Here is an 18,622-nt window from a genome sequence, read left to right as displayed (position 1 = left end):
ACATTTGACAATCACCATCTGTAATGAGCTGAGGTGGATTTTCATGGTGCTGAGGCAACAACAGACCCTTTTAGGGCTTTTTTGGGGTGGGGGAAAACTTGGTGGTTTGGCTGGGGTTGAAGTGGAGCTGCTGGGGCTTTCCTACAGGTACAGCTTCTAAGGCAGCAATCTCCAGGAACAGCTGCACCAGTGTTTGCCCGACTCCCAGAGCAGCCAAGCCGCTGGCTTTGCCAACAGGAACATGCTCTTGGCACACTAATTAAGCCTCCTAATTAAAACGGTAGGTGGCAGCAAACAGCAGCTCACGACACTGGACCACGGCAGCAAGAGCCCACAGGGGCTTCAGAGGTTTCAACGCCTCCACGGGAAACCAGAGCAAAAATCCATCCCAAAGCTTTTCCTCCACCAGCTGAGATCCCAGGTGCTCTAGAAAAGGCACTGCTCTGCTCCACTGAAAACACATTAAACTTTTTTTTTTTAATTTTCAGAGTTTTAAAATTTAATTTTTTTTTTAAATGCCTGAAAAAAATCTTGACCCCTTTCCTGGCCAAACATAATGAAACCCCCTGAATGAAATATAGGATTCTTCACCTTCATTTGAAGGTCTGTGTATAATGGGAGAACTGCAAGCTCTGAGTTGGAACAGCAATTTCTCAGTACTGCTGCATAACAATGTGTACATATATACATACATATATATATATATATAGCTACTGCTTTTATCAGGAAAATAAAGCACATACTTCATAACTATGACAGTCATGCAATCAGGACACATATTTAAAGAGGTCAAGGTATACTATTCTGCATTAAATCTTCTGCAACATGGAAATAAATCCCAGTAACAGAACATTCACAGCGGGAGGCTCTTCCTAGGAGCTGATCCCAACATTGATGCATAAACCTGTAGTCAGCCCTGTCGTGCAAAGGCATTGCAGCATCAATCCTCCCCAACCCATGGCAACAACAGTATAAATTCAGAGTTGGCTCATTTTAGAAAAGCAAGTTAACACTTCTCAGCATAGCTGAGGATATACATTTTTCACTGTGTGGAGCTGAATATTGTAATTTCAGTTCTCAATATTCAGGTTAAAGAAGTTGCCTACTTGCAAAAAGTTTCTCAACTCTCTCACAGATTTAAATGTTACAGAAACTCTCCAGTGGCTAATAACAAAAAGATCTGGAAGCTATTTCTGCTAAAGACAAATGATCTAAATTCTGGTTTTGTATGTGGCATAAAATATACCACCTTTCAGTGAGAGAAATGCATACTAAATATAATCTCAAAAGAAACTGAATTTACAAAAAGATAATCGTTTGAAAACAAGGAATAAGGACATGAAACCATGCATTTTATCTGCAGATAAAATATTATTTATTTAAACTACTCCTTAGTTCAGGAAGAAAACCAGCTGAGAACCAGCAATTAAACCCAAAGTATCAATTCTCCTACGATCCTGTGTTTGTCTGTGATATAGGGATTGCTGGGTTGTTTGCTTAATTTTGCTCTTTTTTAATAAACTGCTGCTGTGCACTGCTGAGTTCTGTGTCTGACTGGTCCATTTATTTGGGAGGAAGCTCCATGGGAAAAGAAACATGGGTTTATGTTTTGACAGCACAGAGAGCACTGCCATCACTTAATCTATAATAAATAGCTTACCACCTGTTTCCCATCCATTTTCCAACCTTACCTCTAAGCAGCACTGCTCCTTTGAAGGAAGAAAGAAGGATGTGTGTGATCCCTGGAACAGGGTGTGTTTGTTTGTGTGTGTGTGTGCTGCCTGGTGGCCTGAGCTTGCAGCCTGGCTCACAGCTGCCTGCAGCCCCTCCAATCCTTCCTTCAGCCCTTCCATCACCCTCCAGCACATCATCATCGAACCAGCTGAGATTCCCAAACTCAAGCCACACCCTGCTCCAGAAAATTGTCCCTTATAAAGTGGCCTTGCCAATGGCAGAATGATGATCTTTAAGGTCCTTTTCAGCCCAAATCATTCTGTGAGTCTTTCTACAACTAACGTTCCTTGGATAGGGAGTCAGTATTTTTTTCTGGTATGAAGAGCAAAACAGAAATATCTTACATGCCTCAAGAAAGTCACACTCATTATGATTAAAAGAGCAAGTATTAGAGAACACAGGCCTTTTCTGTAAGTCACGATGCTCTCATTTGCTAATCCTTTGAATTACATGCAGCTTGTTATTTCCAGAAAGGCTAAAACAATCCGTCAAGGTGCTGCCTAAAAGTATGCAGCAAATACTGCGAGTCACTAACTGAAAAAGAACTGAGAAAAGGAAAAGGTAGAATTAACCACCAACCATTTTCAGGTACTGGTGAAGCAAACATCCATCTTCAATACAGGTGGGGCTGTTGGGAAGACAAGGCTCTGTCCCACAGAGTGAAGATTTAGACCAGACTGTGCTTCCCCTAATTTATGATGTAGCTGTACACTGCTGCCTCCAGCACTGAAGGTGCTGCCTCTGGCTCTTGGAGTAATTTCTCACCAGATGTAGGTCTGGTAACCTACATGGTTAGTCACCATGGGGAGGCACCTGCACCCTAGGGCTGAAGATCCATATTGCAAAACTTCAAATGTGACTGAGCTGGTAACACCACAGTGGGTACGTGTGCCTAAAAATATTAGTCCTGATCTCACTCTGTTAGCTGCAGCTGAACTGCTTTGCAGGGGAGAATTGCTTTATGCTTTACTGGTTGATTAGTGCTTGGAAAAAAATCATATTCTGTTTGTGAGCATTTTTCTCACCTTTCCAATGTTTCTGAAAGCAAAAGCTATTATTTTTGCTGGAGAGCTTTAAGTGAGCACACGGCACAGCCGGCTCTGTGCACACTGACACACCCCATGGACATGGTAAAAGTTTATCTAAAAGAGATAACGGCCAACAAATACAGGAGTAGAATAAACATGGAAACAGCAGTGTGGGGTTGGGTTTTTTTTTTTCCCCCACTCCTTTTTAGCAAGGTCTGCTGCCCCAGTGTGTCTGTGTCTGTAGGTCTGCGTGGCCCAGAGAAGGAGATTTGTGTCTGCAACATCACTGCCCCAACTTGAGTAAAGCTGAAACCCTTAACAGTTTGATTTTCATAACAAAGGCTCCTAGGGAACCTTTCCCACCTTTGTAATGAACTCAGCCTCTGGTTTGGAATGTCAGACTTTTGCCACCCAGCATCACACCAGCCAAGACACCACTCCTCTTGCTGCAATGCAAAGGGTCCTCTCACAGTGCAGAGTTACATGGAGACATCTCTGACACAAAAAGTGACTCACAACCCCTCTCATGAAAAGCAATATGGGGGTCTTTTGTTTTTCCTTTTTTGTTGTTGAGTTTACAGTACCACATCAGACTACTATTAAAATAAGTAAGTAAAGAGTCTTCCTAAATTATAGCCAAAAGTATAAAATATGGAGTGAATGCTTTACTTCACTGCTGTAATTATGACTAGCTGAATAGTTGAGAAAAAAATCTCACATTTCAGAGACTAAATAGTCTCCTGAAAGTCTGCTGTAGTTCCATGCACAGGAGCATATCTTTTCCTCTCCCCTTTCTAACATTACTGCACTTTATTTAATTTATTCTGTTAGGTTGGTAGGTTTATCACCACTTTAATATGTCTCCTTACTGAACTTATATATTCTCTTCCGAGCTCCAGAAAGAGGAGTATAGCAAAGGTTAACTATCTTGTCATATTCTTCTCATCAATACAAAATACAAAGTACTTTCTGCAAAAGTCAATCCTTTTGTGGTTCAAACAACTTGAGAATAGAGTCACTAGGTAAACATCCTTTCAGCTGATTTTATGAAGTGTGCAGAAGTAAATATATATTCCATCATAAAAGGCAATATGAAAACAAAGTTTGTTTGCCTATGTCTAAGCAGGGTGTTGCTCCTAGTTTTATTAATCCCCATACAGAAATTGAGAAACCCACTTAGTAAAGGAACTTGAACTCTCTGAAAAATTCAGTGACTTGCAGGAGAAAGTTGCATCTGAAACTTTCTTGAAAGGAGAAATATTTCTCAAGAATTCAACACTGGTTCCTCCAAGAGAGCCTGGTCCAACTCCTCCAGCTGTCCACTTGGCAAGGAGCCCTGGGAGCCGGCAGGAAAGCTGCCAGCTCGCCTACCCCATTGTCCTCCGACGTGATGAATGGCTTTACATCTTCTCATTAGGAACTGGAGACATGGCTCGTTTTTGTCATGCTCTACACAGCTGAACCAGCCATGGTGAATCTCAAACAGCCCCTCCTGCCTGCAGAACTCCCTCCCTCCGAAATGTGCTGCTTTATAGCACACACAGAATGAAATGGCAGCCCCACACTGCCCGGAATAACTGTGTCCTACCAGCTACTGCAGGGACCAAAGACATTTTGGGAATGCAAAGCTGTGATTAAGAATCACAGGACTGAGCCTGTCACCTATTGGTATTTTGCTAAGGACAAAGCAAAGCAGTGCAGCATAAGCTGACACTTCTGACTAGGCTGAACCATGTGATTTGTTAAATTATTATTTAGCTCTCCCTTTCTGAAAACCAGATCATTTGTCAGCTGACCTAACAAAATCCTGCTAACACAGTGTTGAAATCACAACCAATGACAGACAATTCTTGCCCATGGTCTCAACACACATGGAGGTTTCTGGAAGTTTAAGGACAAAGGTTGCTGTCTCCCCACGATGCTCCAGACAAGCATTGCACCCACAGATGTTTCCAGCCTGCAGTTACAGCCCTGATTATTCCCACACTCACAGCACACGGATAGCCTGGTGACAAAAGTCCATAACTAAATTCATTAGGGGACTCTGGCCATGTTGCCAAGTGAATAAAGTGATTATGATTAAAAAGTGTCCTTGAACATCACTGGATGCATGTGCACACACACACGGGGCTCCTCCAGGCACAAAGCTCCTGTTCAAGTCAGCTTGATTTTTGTGAGAAACCTGCACTTATTTTAGCAATTCGACTCATGATCCATCTGATATAAACACAAGTGACCCACACAGGCAGCAGATGGCCACTGGTGACAGGTGAGCAGTGTTCTGTACTAAGCTGTGTTCAAGTATTGCCTCTTAAAGGGTATGAAAATCTGGAACTGTGAACACACAGGCAGCAAGTGTGTCTGTTGATCAACACTGACAGGTAACCATATGCTGACAACAGCCAGAGTACCCATGAGATACTAAACATCAGCCAGCAAAAAAATACAAAAAAATACAAAAACCCCCACCCACCCCCAATCCCCCTCCAACTGAAATGTCCAGACAAATCAGATGGGAGATCTCAGTTTCCACTTTCAATCCCAGGATGCTGCTGTTTTACTGTTGCTGTTCAATTAGATATTTTGAAACTGTATTAGAGAGGAATAATAAGCAAAATGCATGATGCAATAAGCCATATGTAATTTCATTTCATTGCAAAATCAGAAATACATTGCACTCTCATTCCCTGACAATATTTATGTATTAGGAGAAGCAGATGGATAATTAAGGGCTTATCATCAGGGGAAAGTTTTGTTAGCCTGGCTGTATTCTAAATAAATAATTTTCTTAAAAGGAAAACAGCTTTTGTCATTTGCAAACCTGCTAACTAAAGTTCAGAAAAGCCATATATAAAAATACTGCTTGCAGATGTAGTTTTTAAAACCCTGACTTCCTGATACAGGTTTCTGAAATACACCAATGATTTTCTCAATGCCATCTACTACAAAATGCAGCAAATTCTGAAAAGCATTTTCCCCAATGTTATGAAGGAAAAAAAACAACCATAACCAATACACAATAATAGAATAAAAATCATTAAAATCTAAAATGCTCTAGGACTCTAACAACAGTACAGCAGAAATCCATGCTTTTCACCAAATACTTTTTGTGGAAAATAAGCAATTTACTATCTCAGGAGCACTTCACAATCCCAACACAAAGAAGTCTCTTCTATCTGATGCAGCAATTACTGCTTGAAATCTGAGTGGAAGTAGTCTGCTACCTCCTGTCACAAAATCCATACAACTAAATTGCATAACACATAGGTATCAACTTGAATTTGTCCTAAATGGAATGTGTCTTTACACTGCATCTTAGAGCACAGCAAATATAACCAATAACAATTAGATACCTAGTTAATACTGAAAAGCAAGCTTGGTGATGTGATACATGCAAGATGGCTGATAAAAAATTAGAGGAAGGCTTAGTTAAATGTAACTATTTTTATGAACTAACATTTTTATAGGGAGTTCACTAATTCTAAATGAAGTCCATTTGCTGATTTTACTATTTCAGTGACTAGAACCCATGTTTTTTTAGGAGATAGTCACTGTTCATGCCTGGGGTTATTACAAGGTCAATATTCTTCCCACATTATGATTAACACAGGGATTTCATACTCCACACAGGCAAAAGCTGTGTAATCTCAGATTATCTATGACGAAAGCAAATGTTGACTTTTTAATATGCAACACTATGTGTATCTGCATGCATCAAGTACATACACACAGTGGTTGCCTTTAAAAACTCAATTTACCAACAGCTGTCACACAGAGGTGTCAAATTACCATCATTTTCCCAAGTACTTAAAAAAGGAGATCTCTGCAGTTGTGTGGGAAGCCTAAGAGGTGCTTGTTTTTTTCTTTTCTTTAAAGAGATTTTTCTGTGGAAGTGCACAGCAAGAAACTATCAACAGTGGTGCACTTCCATGGATTTTGCTAATTTTAACACACAATCCCCTTCTTTCACCAACTTGAAGTTAAACATCCTATTTAAATGTAATCTACCAAAGTGCTTTAGTGCTGCAAAGTGCCACAAAAATTATGGGAAGGGCAGAGAAACCCGACAAAGCTCTGGGGACCGAAGTTTATTTCAATGTATATCCCGTCCCTTATCTCGAGTTCCCTTGACTCTGGAGCCAGAGGCAAAGCACACCACAAAAAGCCAGGCTCTTGTGCTCTCTCTGTGCACAGCTGAAGCAGAGGAAGGACATGAATGGCAAATGAAGTGCAGCTTTGCTTTTCTCCCTGAGCGAGCAGGGTCGCTCTGGGTTAAAGTCACTGGGAGGGCAGAGCAAGCATGCGGCTGTGCAGCTTTTGGATGTTACCTAACTTTGACCTCAGGGATGTAAAACAGAGCACATTCTCAGCTGATAATCTCCCTGAGCTGAATATCACATTCAAGAAAATGAAAAATGCCTTTATCCCTGGTTCTCAAGCTGGTTGTTAAATGAGACTGTAGGTTTTCATCCCAATTCTCTAATATGAGCTGTCAATCCACCAAACACAGAAAAACGATGAAAAACGTATTCTTGGCACACAGGACACAACTTAAGCTCCTTTACACATGATAATTTTTTTTCCAGTGCTTTTAAATTAGGAGCTTATTCATAGGAGGTGAAATGCATGCACTTCAGACACCCTCAATTTGGAGATATTTTTTGCCACCACTCCTGCTTGACAAACTTACTTTGGTTTCCCTCAGCAGAAACTGCAAATCCCGCCCGCTGAGTATTCCATGGTTCTTTACATAGCCAGGAATGTACATGGTGCTTGTCCCATGAACTGTTCCATGGACCTCCATATAGGTGTGGATGACATCCAGATAAGCCTTCTTATCCTGTAATGGCAAGGAAAAGAATATTTTTAGTTGTTATGAATTTGAAGAAGCAATATTTAATCGGAGCTGGTTTCTTATCTCCCGTACCACAAAAGCCAGGGAAAGAAGTAGTTCACTCATTCCTATTTGATTTCTATAATGTTTGATCTTTCATTATATTATTAGTTTGGTTTCCTACCAAATTGGAAGAAAACTGAAGCTTTTTCACTCATAGTCAAGGTATAAAGAAATCAATATCAAGGCCCTCTTAATTTCTAATTGGACAAAACCCAGGATGCATCAGACAGCTGTAATCTCAGCAAGCTGAAACAATACTTGACCTAAAAATACTAAAATCTCATTTTGAAATACCAAATTTTCACTGTTTTGGTCAAAGATGCAAAATAATTATCTTCTTTGTGAAGAAAAGGGTGAATGTCACCTTAGTAAGAAGCAGCTTTGGTGACTGAGTAACTGAACACACCCTTTTATCTAAACACCCAGTGCCTGAGTTCCATGAGAGACCTACAAATGTTCCACCTACCTGATGCTTTAATGGCATTTTGGAAAGGACCCAGAGAAGAGCAATGGCTTTAATACTGCATTTAAAAAAAAAAAAATTAAGGAAAAAAAAATAGTACACCATCCTAGTTTGCACACAAGAATTACTTTAATTTTCAGTGCCATATGTTTTTTTGAGTTTTAAAGACTACTGGCATTCCAAGGCAATTAGCTGGAGACTGTATTTACATGCAGTCTGCAACACAGATCAGAAGACTCTCCCTCAATATTTGCACATAGTCTTAGTAATAGCTCTAAAATCAGGCAACAAGTTGCTATACTTCTTGGCAGCAAGTGAGTTTTTACCAATTCTACTTTCAATCACTATTTTTGTCATGTAAATTCTGTGCACTGTTCCTCCACAGCCCTGTGTGAAAGCTGGCCAACAATTTTACTGAAGTTCATTCAAAGGACAAGTAGACTGGTGAAAATCCTGTCTTTGGAGACCTAGACCTGATACCTGGAGGAGCAGGTATCAGGTCTAGGTGGATGAGTGCTACTTCTTACAGCTTCCTTGTTGAATTAATTGCAGCAGAGGGTGTTTAATGTCCATAACAATGGCTTGTCCCTTCAGCCTGCTCTGCTGGTGACCTGTTTGTGCTGGGGAGGATGGGCTGCCCCATCCCTGAATGCCCCTCCTGGCATCTCTGCCAAGGCTGCACCAGCCAGACAATGTCCTAGGCTAAGTATTACACAAAGCAGCCAACAGATAAAGATGCTTTCTTGTTCAGTGTGGCTGCTCTCGTTGTTAATTAACCCAAATTACTCAAAAAACTAAAAGCTTGCTCCAATTTTTACTTCAAATTTGAGCTACTCTGTGAGAGATGTTCCTCACATAATTGCTAAAATACCATAATTAGAAACTGTGAGAAACTCGTACACTTTGTCAAGAGAAAATCCATTTAGAACTTTTTCTTTGGAAATGAGCAGGAGAAATAAAAAAGGAGTGGCCTGCTCTTGTTTCTAGAGGATACCTTAATCTTACTTGCCTGGCTTTTAATACATCCAGAACTCTGGAGTGTTCAGGGTTCTGAATGGAGGAGCAGGCAAGGAGGCAGCAGGTACTGCTGACATGATCCACCTGTAGCAACAACACCAAGACACCTGTCTCAGACCTTACTGGCTCATGACACAAACCCTGGTGACAAAAATGCACTTTAACTCAAGAAAAATCTGAGGAGCAAGCAGCTAGAAAGAACAAAACCAAGATTACCTAAAATTGCACTTCAAGATTGCAATGACAATTTTACAACCCTTTTACAGAATATTTAGCTGTTTTAAAATGGCATTAAGCATACACAGCCTTAACTGATATTACTTAGGCATATGACTGACTTTCCCAGTTCAGTCTAAAACCACAGATAAAACATTTATTATCCAAACAAATGGATAATTTATCCAACCAAAACCTCACTTCTTTATTTCCTTTACTTTGAGTCAAAAACAACTGCTTTCATAATAATATATAAAGTACCATAAAAGTACTATTAGCACCTTCCTTATACTTTACCTAAAGCTCACTAACATTTGTCTCCTTTTGCAATTAAGTAGTCCTAAATTTCCACATTCTTTGCAGACAAGTGTTATTTTGGATCATAAAAGTATGTATTCTAGGAAGCCACCTCAGAAAAATAATCAGGAGACATAATCAAATTCCAGCCATTAAAAAGAATTAGAAAATGGGAGAGTGCAAAAATGGCATTTATAAATAGAAAGGCTATATGTAAATAAAGAAATGTGATTTGCAAACAATACTAACATTCCTTCAACTATTTATCTGCTTCCTGAGTTGCTCACTTGGGAGCAGATATAATTATTATTTTATCTTAAAACACTTGAACTTTCTCCAAGATTGACTCAAAGAGACAAGGTCATGAGCTGCTGGGGAGTACTGCAAACCTGACATTCTCTGGTTTGTGTCAGACTGCACTGCTCACCCTGCTGTCCATACTGCAAACCTAGACCCAGAGAAAGGAAGATAATCACATTTAAAAAAGGCAAATTATTTCTCCTCAGAGTCAAAATGGAAATGTAACAGTGAGTAACAGCTACACAAACCTTTTCTGAAACAATTTTTCAGCAGCTAAAATAAACATGCCATTCAGAAAAGTACTTTTTGTTGATCACTGACTGCAGAACTGTTATTACTGTTCATCAATCATTTCCACCTACTTCTAAAAGCATCATGATAAGGCCTTTCTCACCAAAGAAATCAAGTGACAACTGTTTGATAAGTCTTTCCCTAGGACAATGTTGACAAGAAGACACAGTATGAAGAGGTGAAATTTTAAGTTTGGTGGGTGAAAAATTTCAATGTAAAAGCTACAAAAATATGTGGTGGAAACATGGTTCATCAAGACCTAAACTCTGCTTTCAGTTTCCTCAGTGTAGTAGCTGGTAGTAATTAACAACCCTGCTTTACCAACAGTTTGCTAGTCCAAGTATTTTGCAATTTTGGGCCATTCAGGTGCCCTCACAGAACACCAAAAATTCAGCACTGAATGAAATTAAACACCTCTAAAGGCCAACTGCATTACAGAAGAGCTTGACTCAGTCCTCAACTGCTTTATGGCTTGAAAGTTCAGACTGCAAAACATATGTAAAACAGTCCAAATACCCAGCCTCGCTTCCTTGCATTGTTAAATTCAAAAGGCAATGCTTTTATAAAGCTTGACAAATGTAATTCAGAAAAGCAAGGACTGGGATACATCTTTGTGTGTATCCTAAATGCATACTGTAAAGTCAAGAAGTCCTGTCATCTGGGTGCTTATCTGTAGAAGTGTCAAGTCAAAAGTGAGCCAAAATGCAGTGTACATGCAATGTATGACAATCGAGATTGTGACACAAACATAATCTCTGCTCGAGAACTGTCACCCTCTCAAAGACTTCTCAAGACATGCCTGAATAATGAAAATCCTGTCTACAGGCAGCTAGAAGAGTGCACAAAGGCTGGGGAATATTAAAAGAGTCAAATACATACAGTGTTTTACAGGGGTAAGTCACAAAGAGTAGATTAAGTCTCCTTGAAGTCAAATATGAAACTTTCAAACTGCCCTGAATTTATAAATGGATGTGGAGAAGATTCAGTGATTCATGACTAATAAGTATGAATTCTACACTGAACAAGTAATCTGAAATTTAAATAAAGAGTTAACTATGTAAGCACATAAACCCATCAAAAGACAATGACAATTCTTCCTGTCCAAGGAAATCCTCTCACCAAACTGGTAACGTTTCTAAAGAAGCCAATCAGCTTGTAGGAATTCTTTGAAGTTCTTAAAGGAATTAAATCTCTTGGGCAGAGATTAGGAATCACTCTTGTGAATGAACAGTCATCATGTGAAAGAGAACAGAGAAATGACAAAAGTATGCTGACATTATTCACAGTAACAAAACCCAAACTGATTTCAAAACATTGCATAAAAACATCTTAATATTGAACACCTGGGGTTTTTAAGCTTTTGAAAAAGCTCAAGTAATCTAAGGGACAGGGAGACTAGAAAAGAGACTATCTGATAAATTCAATTGTCACCAAAACCCAGGAAATAAATTCTCCAACCAATTAGTCAGGTTAAAAAGCTGACATTACTTTATTTGCAGCACTGGATGCATGGGAAATTCTCCCAAAGCATGCATGCTCAGTAACTTAAGAGACCAGGTTATATTCCTGAAACTGATAGATATTCATCACATTTTCTGAATACATACATGTGCTAATTATTGCCATGGACTTGTCTGAATATGGTTCTGGCTCTTTTGATGAATCTTTTGTCCTTGAGAGTATCCCAAATACGTAGTCAAGTTATAATGTACTTATTATCCTTATTTTCTCTAACACACAGTCCTTGTTCTCAAAACTAAGATATCAGCCAGTATATATTAATCACTAATACAACTAAACAAGGAGGCATTAGCTGGCACAAGACTTACTAGTCTCAGACACAGGAAGTTAACACATTAATCTCTGGCATTTGTACTGAGCACTGTATGGTACAAAACTGAGTGTTAACCATGAATATGGGGATCATACACTTTGTGCTAGTGCCCAAAGTATTTTTCAACATGCTTCCCAACTTCTTCTCACAGAAATAAAACATGTTTGGTAATTTAACTAAAGTGACAGAAATGTTGAAAACCAGTCCTCACTTCAAGTGTGGAAAGAAACCCCTGAGCTAACCAGCATCACTCAAGAATGAAGACTTTACATTATAATAACACATTATTATGGCCCATAAAAAAGAATCAGTGCATTGTTGAGTAGCAGTCAGTCCACTCACCAATCAAGTAAATTACAGGAATTTTTGGGAAAGAAATTCAGAAATAAAGAGAATGTTATTGAACTATTCTGTAAAAACCATTCTCTCCCTCCTCACACACCAATGCACTTCTCAAAAAGAAGCTGAAAATATTGGACAGTGTTCTGAGAGGGGTACAAGATACAGGACAGTTTCCAGTTCTACACATTGTCTGCAAGAAATTCTTTAACAATTTTTCAGTTTGGAAAAGACAACTTGTCAGAATATGAGGGAGGTTTAAACCCCATAGTTGGCATAAAGAACACAGATAGTGACTGCATTCAAAATGCCTTATACAAAGCAATCCAAAAAGAGCTCACAGGGGACAGGTTTAGAAAAATGCTCAAATTAACAATTTCTCCTGCAACAGGTCATAGATTTGAGGGACTCCATGACAGAGAAAGTTGCAGAGGCAAAAATATTTGCCTAGGTTCATGATCAAACAACCACTCTGAGATCACCTCTTACTGAGATCTCAAAAATGTGTGAAGAGACAGTTTATCAACAGAGAAACAGATTCAGGAAATACACCAGATTAGAAAAGCTGGAAAGAGAGAGAATTTGCAAGGCAAGTATTATATAACTTTGCCACACTCTTGCTCTTCCTGAATGTCCATTTATGGCTTCTTTTTTAGGCACCATATACCTCTGAATAAAATTCACGTTGGTACACATATAATTTTTGCACTAAGAATGAAAAAAATGTCTCAGTGAAGGCTTAGGATTTTTGGCAGAGTATGAAGAACCCCATCCAGTTTCCTATCCTCATCTTTTTAATCCATGAAGGTTTGGGGCTTTTTAAACACTGAGGTTTTCCCCAGATTTGACAATTTCATTGTCATGCAAAGCACACCAACATCTAAACAGAAATTTCCTCTTCTTTGAATGGAATTTTCCAGAACCAACAATGAGACATCCTTGTGCACTGTAACTGCTGAAGGAGAAAAGTGAAGGGGTGCAGACAAAAATAGGAAGGGGCACCAATGGGAGGAAAGGCTGTGTTGGTTTTGTGCTAACCAAGTAATAATAGATGATTGTGTTAGTACTGTAAGACTTCAGTAATTCATTTTGCAGCTGAAGAGCTCTGCAAAGTGAGAAGCTTATCACTGGCAGGTAAATATCCATTAAAAAAGTAGGGTTTTTTCCCTCCTTCATAATAAATTCTAATTTTCATAATAAATGTTAAAGATTAAGCCTTTAAAAGTGCATGCTTACTCGCTGCACTCATTTCTTTTGATTTACTCATTTCTGATCCATTCTGCTTTCAGAAGGAAATGGTGAATTTCAGAAATGTTGCTGAGCTGAAGTGTCTGGCTCATTCCAATCTGTTGTATTTGTGGCATAAGGCAGGACAGTGCTCATGGCACCAGGCTCTAGGGTAACTTCTGATCCACTGATGAGCCCCCAGTGCTTCTGCACATTTGGAGGAACACAAAATAGAACAACCACAAGACAAGTCTGTGAGTGCACTGACCACATGGGAGAAAGGGTGAGAACTTGTTTTTAGTTTTTGTTTGTTTTTACTTATTTTTCTTTTAGTTTAAAAGTTGAAATGAAATATTCATTCAAAGTACAATGCTAAACATGAAGCACAAAAACCAACCAGAAGGAAGGGACTTTCCTCCTGCTTTGTGCAAGAGGGCATATCATGGGGAAATTACATTTCATTACATGGAATGTAATAACATGAAATTACATTTCATTACATGGTGCTATAAAGGGAAGACTTTAGTGTGAACAGCCTCAGTGATGTGCTTTCCCATTGAGAACAAGCCAAAGGTAACCATTTCCAATGCAGCTCTTCAAAAGTTGCTATGCAGGCAGTATATATTTAAGGAGAATGCCCAGCTTTTCAAGTGGCATTAGTAAGAAACTCACACATTATTTTGCCTCTAAATATACAAATATTTTCAAGACAACTCTAATAGACTATAATAAAATACTAAAGCAGTCATCATATACTTATGCTATGCATTGATGCCTATTTTCTGGTACAAGCAACCTTCTGACTTCTCTCTCAGCAACCTAAAAAAAACCCAAAAAATCCCTAAACAGCAAGTACTGCAAAATGAATCTAGACTCTTTCTTCTAGGATTAAGGGTCAAATTAGTGGAAGAATGTAACATAAATTGCAGGAAGAAGAACAAAGAAAAGACTTAGAAACGGGAGCTAAGGCAACATGAAAGGCTTCAAACTTTCTCTTTTAATTGAAATGTTCTGTAATTAAAGCAAATTTTGATAATGGAGAGCATTATGGATTTCACACACATTTTATTAATTCCTTTCCCCCCCCCCACTTTGGCATAGGTAGGACTCTCTTTACTCCTTAGTACTGCCAAAAATCCCAGACAAAACCCCAAACCTTTAATACCAACACACACTTTTCCAAAACTTGGCAACCGTTGCTCTTCATAGCTTACCTCTAAGGATAACCTTTAGGAATGTAGCAAAATTCTTTAGAGCCTCCTATTTGTAATCCTCAACCCACCTAGGACTGATATAGTTATTAGAGGGAAATAAAGCAGATTTATCTCACACCCTCTGCACCACACATCCCTCTTGACTTCCAGAGGTGTAGCCAGACTTGGCCACACCTTGACTTGGATGTCATTGGGCTCAGGCACAGAAAAGAACCCATATTCATGGTTATATAAAGCCATTATATAGCCCCAGGGAGAAGAGGTCCTGCACACACTCCAGTCCCACTTCAGCCTGCTTGGTTCAAAATTAAGCAATTGATTTGCCACTGCTCTTCCCCAGGAACTTTCTCCCCTCCCCTGCGCTCATCTAGTGACTGCTCAGGCCCAGCAGTGACACATGTACTCTGTGCAGATTACACTTCTCATTAATTGGCCATGTTCAGTAGAAAGAACAGCAGCAGGATAAATAGATTAGTCTGGTTCCATACAAGGCATGGTGGCATATAAAAAGAGCACTGAACAGGGAAAATGAAAGAAACGTGAAATAAGCAAATTACACAGACACAAGATTAGTTCAGGCTTTCTCTTGATCACAAGGATTGGATTTTATCACTCCAGATAAGAAATCCCACACTGTAACTGATTCAAAGTCTATCTGCAGTGATTTGCACTTTATATAGGAGTGCATATGGGCATGACTGAAGTTACAATCTGTGAGTTACAGTTTTAATGTGCTTGATGTTACCAGCACACAGTACACATTTTAATATGGCCAGATACCAAATCAAACATCTTGGAAAAAACAAGACAGGCAATACTGATAAATTACAGCAGTGACTTGAAAAGCAGCACTTTAAAAAAATGATACAAAGCTCTTGGCTGAGAGTTCCTAACGGTGCAAAGGGGACCTGTCTAAAAATGAGACACTATTTCATTTGGATTTGATGCTGGTATGGCCCACGTGCCCTTTGCAAACATTCACATTTCAAGAGGAATGTGAATAATCTTGAGAAGATTCAGGGAAAACAGACATGTGAAAACTCTTAAGGATTAGAAAGCACAAAGCTCTCAGGGGTTCAGCATATACAGGCTTTTCAGGAGATGACTACGGGATACTTTGACCTCAACCTATATATTCCTACAGGGCTACAGAACAGAAACATCATCTGTCCAGTTGAGAGAGTTTATAACTGCTACTAAGGCTGGAAACAACCATATGGAAATCTGTACCAGAAATAATGCAAAGTCTTAAGGGAGAAGGCAATTATTGGAGGAGTTCACCAGAGGAAACAGTGGGCTTCCCATTGCGTGCTATTTAAAAATCAAGACTGGATGTTCTTTTCCAAAAAGCCATGTTTTTGTCTTCATCAGTCCATGAATATCCAGTGTGTCATACAGAATCTGAGACCAATCACAAATGTCCCCTCTGCACATATAAACTATCCATACATATTTCTGAATCCATACAGACTGAATAAACCGAGAAACATGTATGTCAGTGAAAAACACCCTGGTGACTAAAGAGCTGTCCTGTTCCTTAAATCCAACTAGTATTCAACATGTCCTTCTGCTGATGTGCACTGCAAATGAGGTCAGGAAGTTTAGATGATTATTGCATGCTGCTGCTGCTCTTGAGAGACTGATAATGAGATCAGTCACTAGTAAAAATACAAGTAGAGACACAAGAGCTTGAAAAGACTTGAAGAAAGGATTCCAGCTCTGCTCCAGCAGTCTGCAGACAGGAGAGACTGCACACAGGGGCACACAAAGCCCTTCTATACCATAAGCCAAACAGAATAAATAAATACTTTTATTTTTAAATATTTTCTTAGCAGAAAGCCAAGAAGCATCCAGCTCTACCTGTTCTGCTACCACTGCAAACACTGCACTGTTTCTATCAAGTTTTAGTTTTGTTTTGTCTCACAGGTGGACCATCTGCTTGTAGCTATCATCTTTAGAGAATTTATTCTGTATAATCTCAGTTGTTAGAATGAATGTTGCTTCTGTGGTTTGAAAAACTGTGCAAGACCAATACTCTCATACCAATAAAGAAAAGGAATGTCAGTCTGTGAGACAGGTTTTCTTGCACTGTTACATTGTTTGGCCCTATGTATGGCACTGATAAGTTCCTTTTTCAGTTGATAAGAGGCTTAAAATGAAAATCTTTTTAGGCAGGAGGGAAGGCACATGGAGGATATGGGCATGCAAAATATTTGGGCACACAGAGCTGGAGGTAACTTGGAAGAAATCTAGTTACTAGTAAGTAATCTCTTTGAAAACTGCATGAGACACACATTCCTAGGTGTGTCAGCCTGGAAGAAGGAGCTACAGAAAAGGACAGTGGGTGACAAAAAAAAGAGAGCACTATGACTTAGTAACACAATATATTTTAACTCAGTGAAAACATGACCAAACTTTGGTGTTGTTATTCTGCTGCTCTCATCTGCAGATGAGAGAAAATAAAATAATGGCAATATTAAGGAAACAAAACTCTGCTATTATTACAGGGAGGTAAAATGAGACTGCACAATTTTAGAACTTTTAGTGAAACAGAATTTCCAACTCAAAATGCAGCACATTTTTCGTTGTAGATATAAGAACAGAAGTAATTGAAAGACACGTTTGCTTATGACTGATGAAAGTTCACACTTTAAATTTTCCATAATGTTTACCAGCCTTTTGCATTTTCTAAAATGATTGTGACATTAAGACTATATTCTTTATTCTATCAGAAAGTGTACAGAAACAGCACAGGATCCACATCAATCTAGACAGAAGTTTCTCTAACAGGAAGACTTCAAAATGTTCAGTTTAATTATTCAAATTTGTTTGTTTCCAGAAACATAACTTAATGGGTTTAAACAATGGGACACTTTCAAATTTCGAATTATGCTTTATTGTATCGATCAAAATAAATCTGCTCAAGTATATGAGTATAAAAAAAACTCACCTTCCAGAAATTATCTACTTTGCCATAAACGAGAGATTGATTCTGCCTTTTAATGTCATAAATGTGTTTAATGTCACTGGAATTCAGATGCTGCTCTACCACAAATCCAAGGAAGCTGTTATCTGGAGTGTGAGCTGTAAGAAACAGAGCAGATTCAGCACCTTTGAAAATATTGGTTAATGCTACATTAGAGTGAATGTTGTTAGGAAAAAAGCTATAAGGAACATATTATGCAGCTGATCACCTCCTCCTTATTAGTACGGAAAGACACATTTGCTTGCTTTATTATCCAAAATAGTTTTTATTAATTTTAAGTCTTGCTCCATGTGCCTACTGGAGTAAGCAGCTATTTTTTGTCTTGTTTCTGATAATAAAAATTCTGCAGTTGGACTGAATCCAATGGTAATGATCTTTTTTGTCTGTGTGCTAAGCTTTATTTTATTATTAAAGATAAAAGAAACAGAAGATATCCAGCTTGACAAATCTCAGAGATGCAATACCAACAGTTTGAAAACCCCCTGGATTTATGCTTGTTAGCAAAGCTGGATGTTGCTCAGTGGCATAAATAGATTTTTGCAAATTTCTTGGGTTCACCCCTATACTGGAATTACCAACACCAACCACCCAACTCACTGTGGACTTTGTACCCATTCTAATTGTTGGCCTACCAAGTCATCCTATGCAAATCAGAATACAAATTGCATTGCCTAATTTACCCAGACACAGTGATCCTAAAATATTTAAAGGTGGCAAGTGAATTTGGCAAAACTGTTTTCAATCCAATTCAGGCAAAAAGAGTGTGTACAAAGGATATA

General features: G+C 38.9%; 1 protein-coding gene across 6 annotated transcripts in view; it reads right to left on the bottom strand.

The window, feature by feature from the left end:
- Positions 1 to 18,622, bottom strand: part of MGAT5 (alpha-1,6-mannosylglycoprotein 6-beta-N-acetylglucosaminyltransferase) — a 109,008-nt gene that overhangs the window by 14,937 nt on the left and 75,449 nt on the right. For all 6 annotated transcript variants that reach the window (XM_015634692.3, XM_015634693.3, XM_015634689.3 and 3 more), the window contains 2 exons: positions 17,808 to 17,941; positions 7,453 to 7,602 (listed from right to left, as the gene is read on the bottom strand). In XM_015634692.3, the coding sequence (XP_015490178.1) occupies positions 7,453 to 7,602; positions 17,808 to 17,941 (284 nt within the window). The remainder of the gene's footprint in view (positions 1 to 7,452; positions 7,603 to 17,807; positions 17,942 to 18,622) is intronic.

Source organism: Parus major, chromosome 7 (assembly GCF_001522545.3).
Source record: "Parus major isolate Abel chromosome 7, Parus_major1.1, whole genome shotgun sequence".
Taxonomy (NCBI): Eukaryota; Metazoa; Chordata; class Aves; order Passeriformes; family Paridae; genus Parus; species Parus major.
The sequence above is the reverse complement of the archived record's forward strand: the minus strand, read 5'-3'. Positions and strand labels throughout refer to the sequence as shown.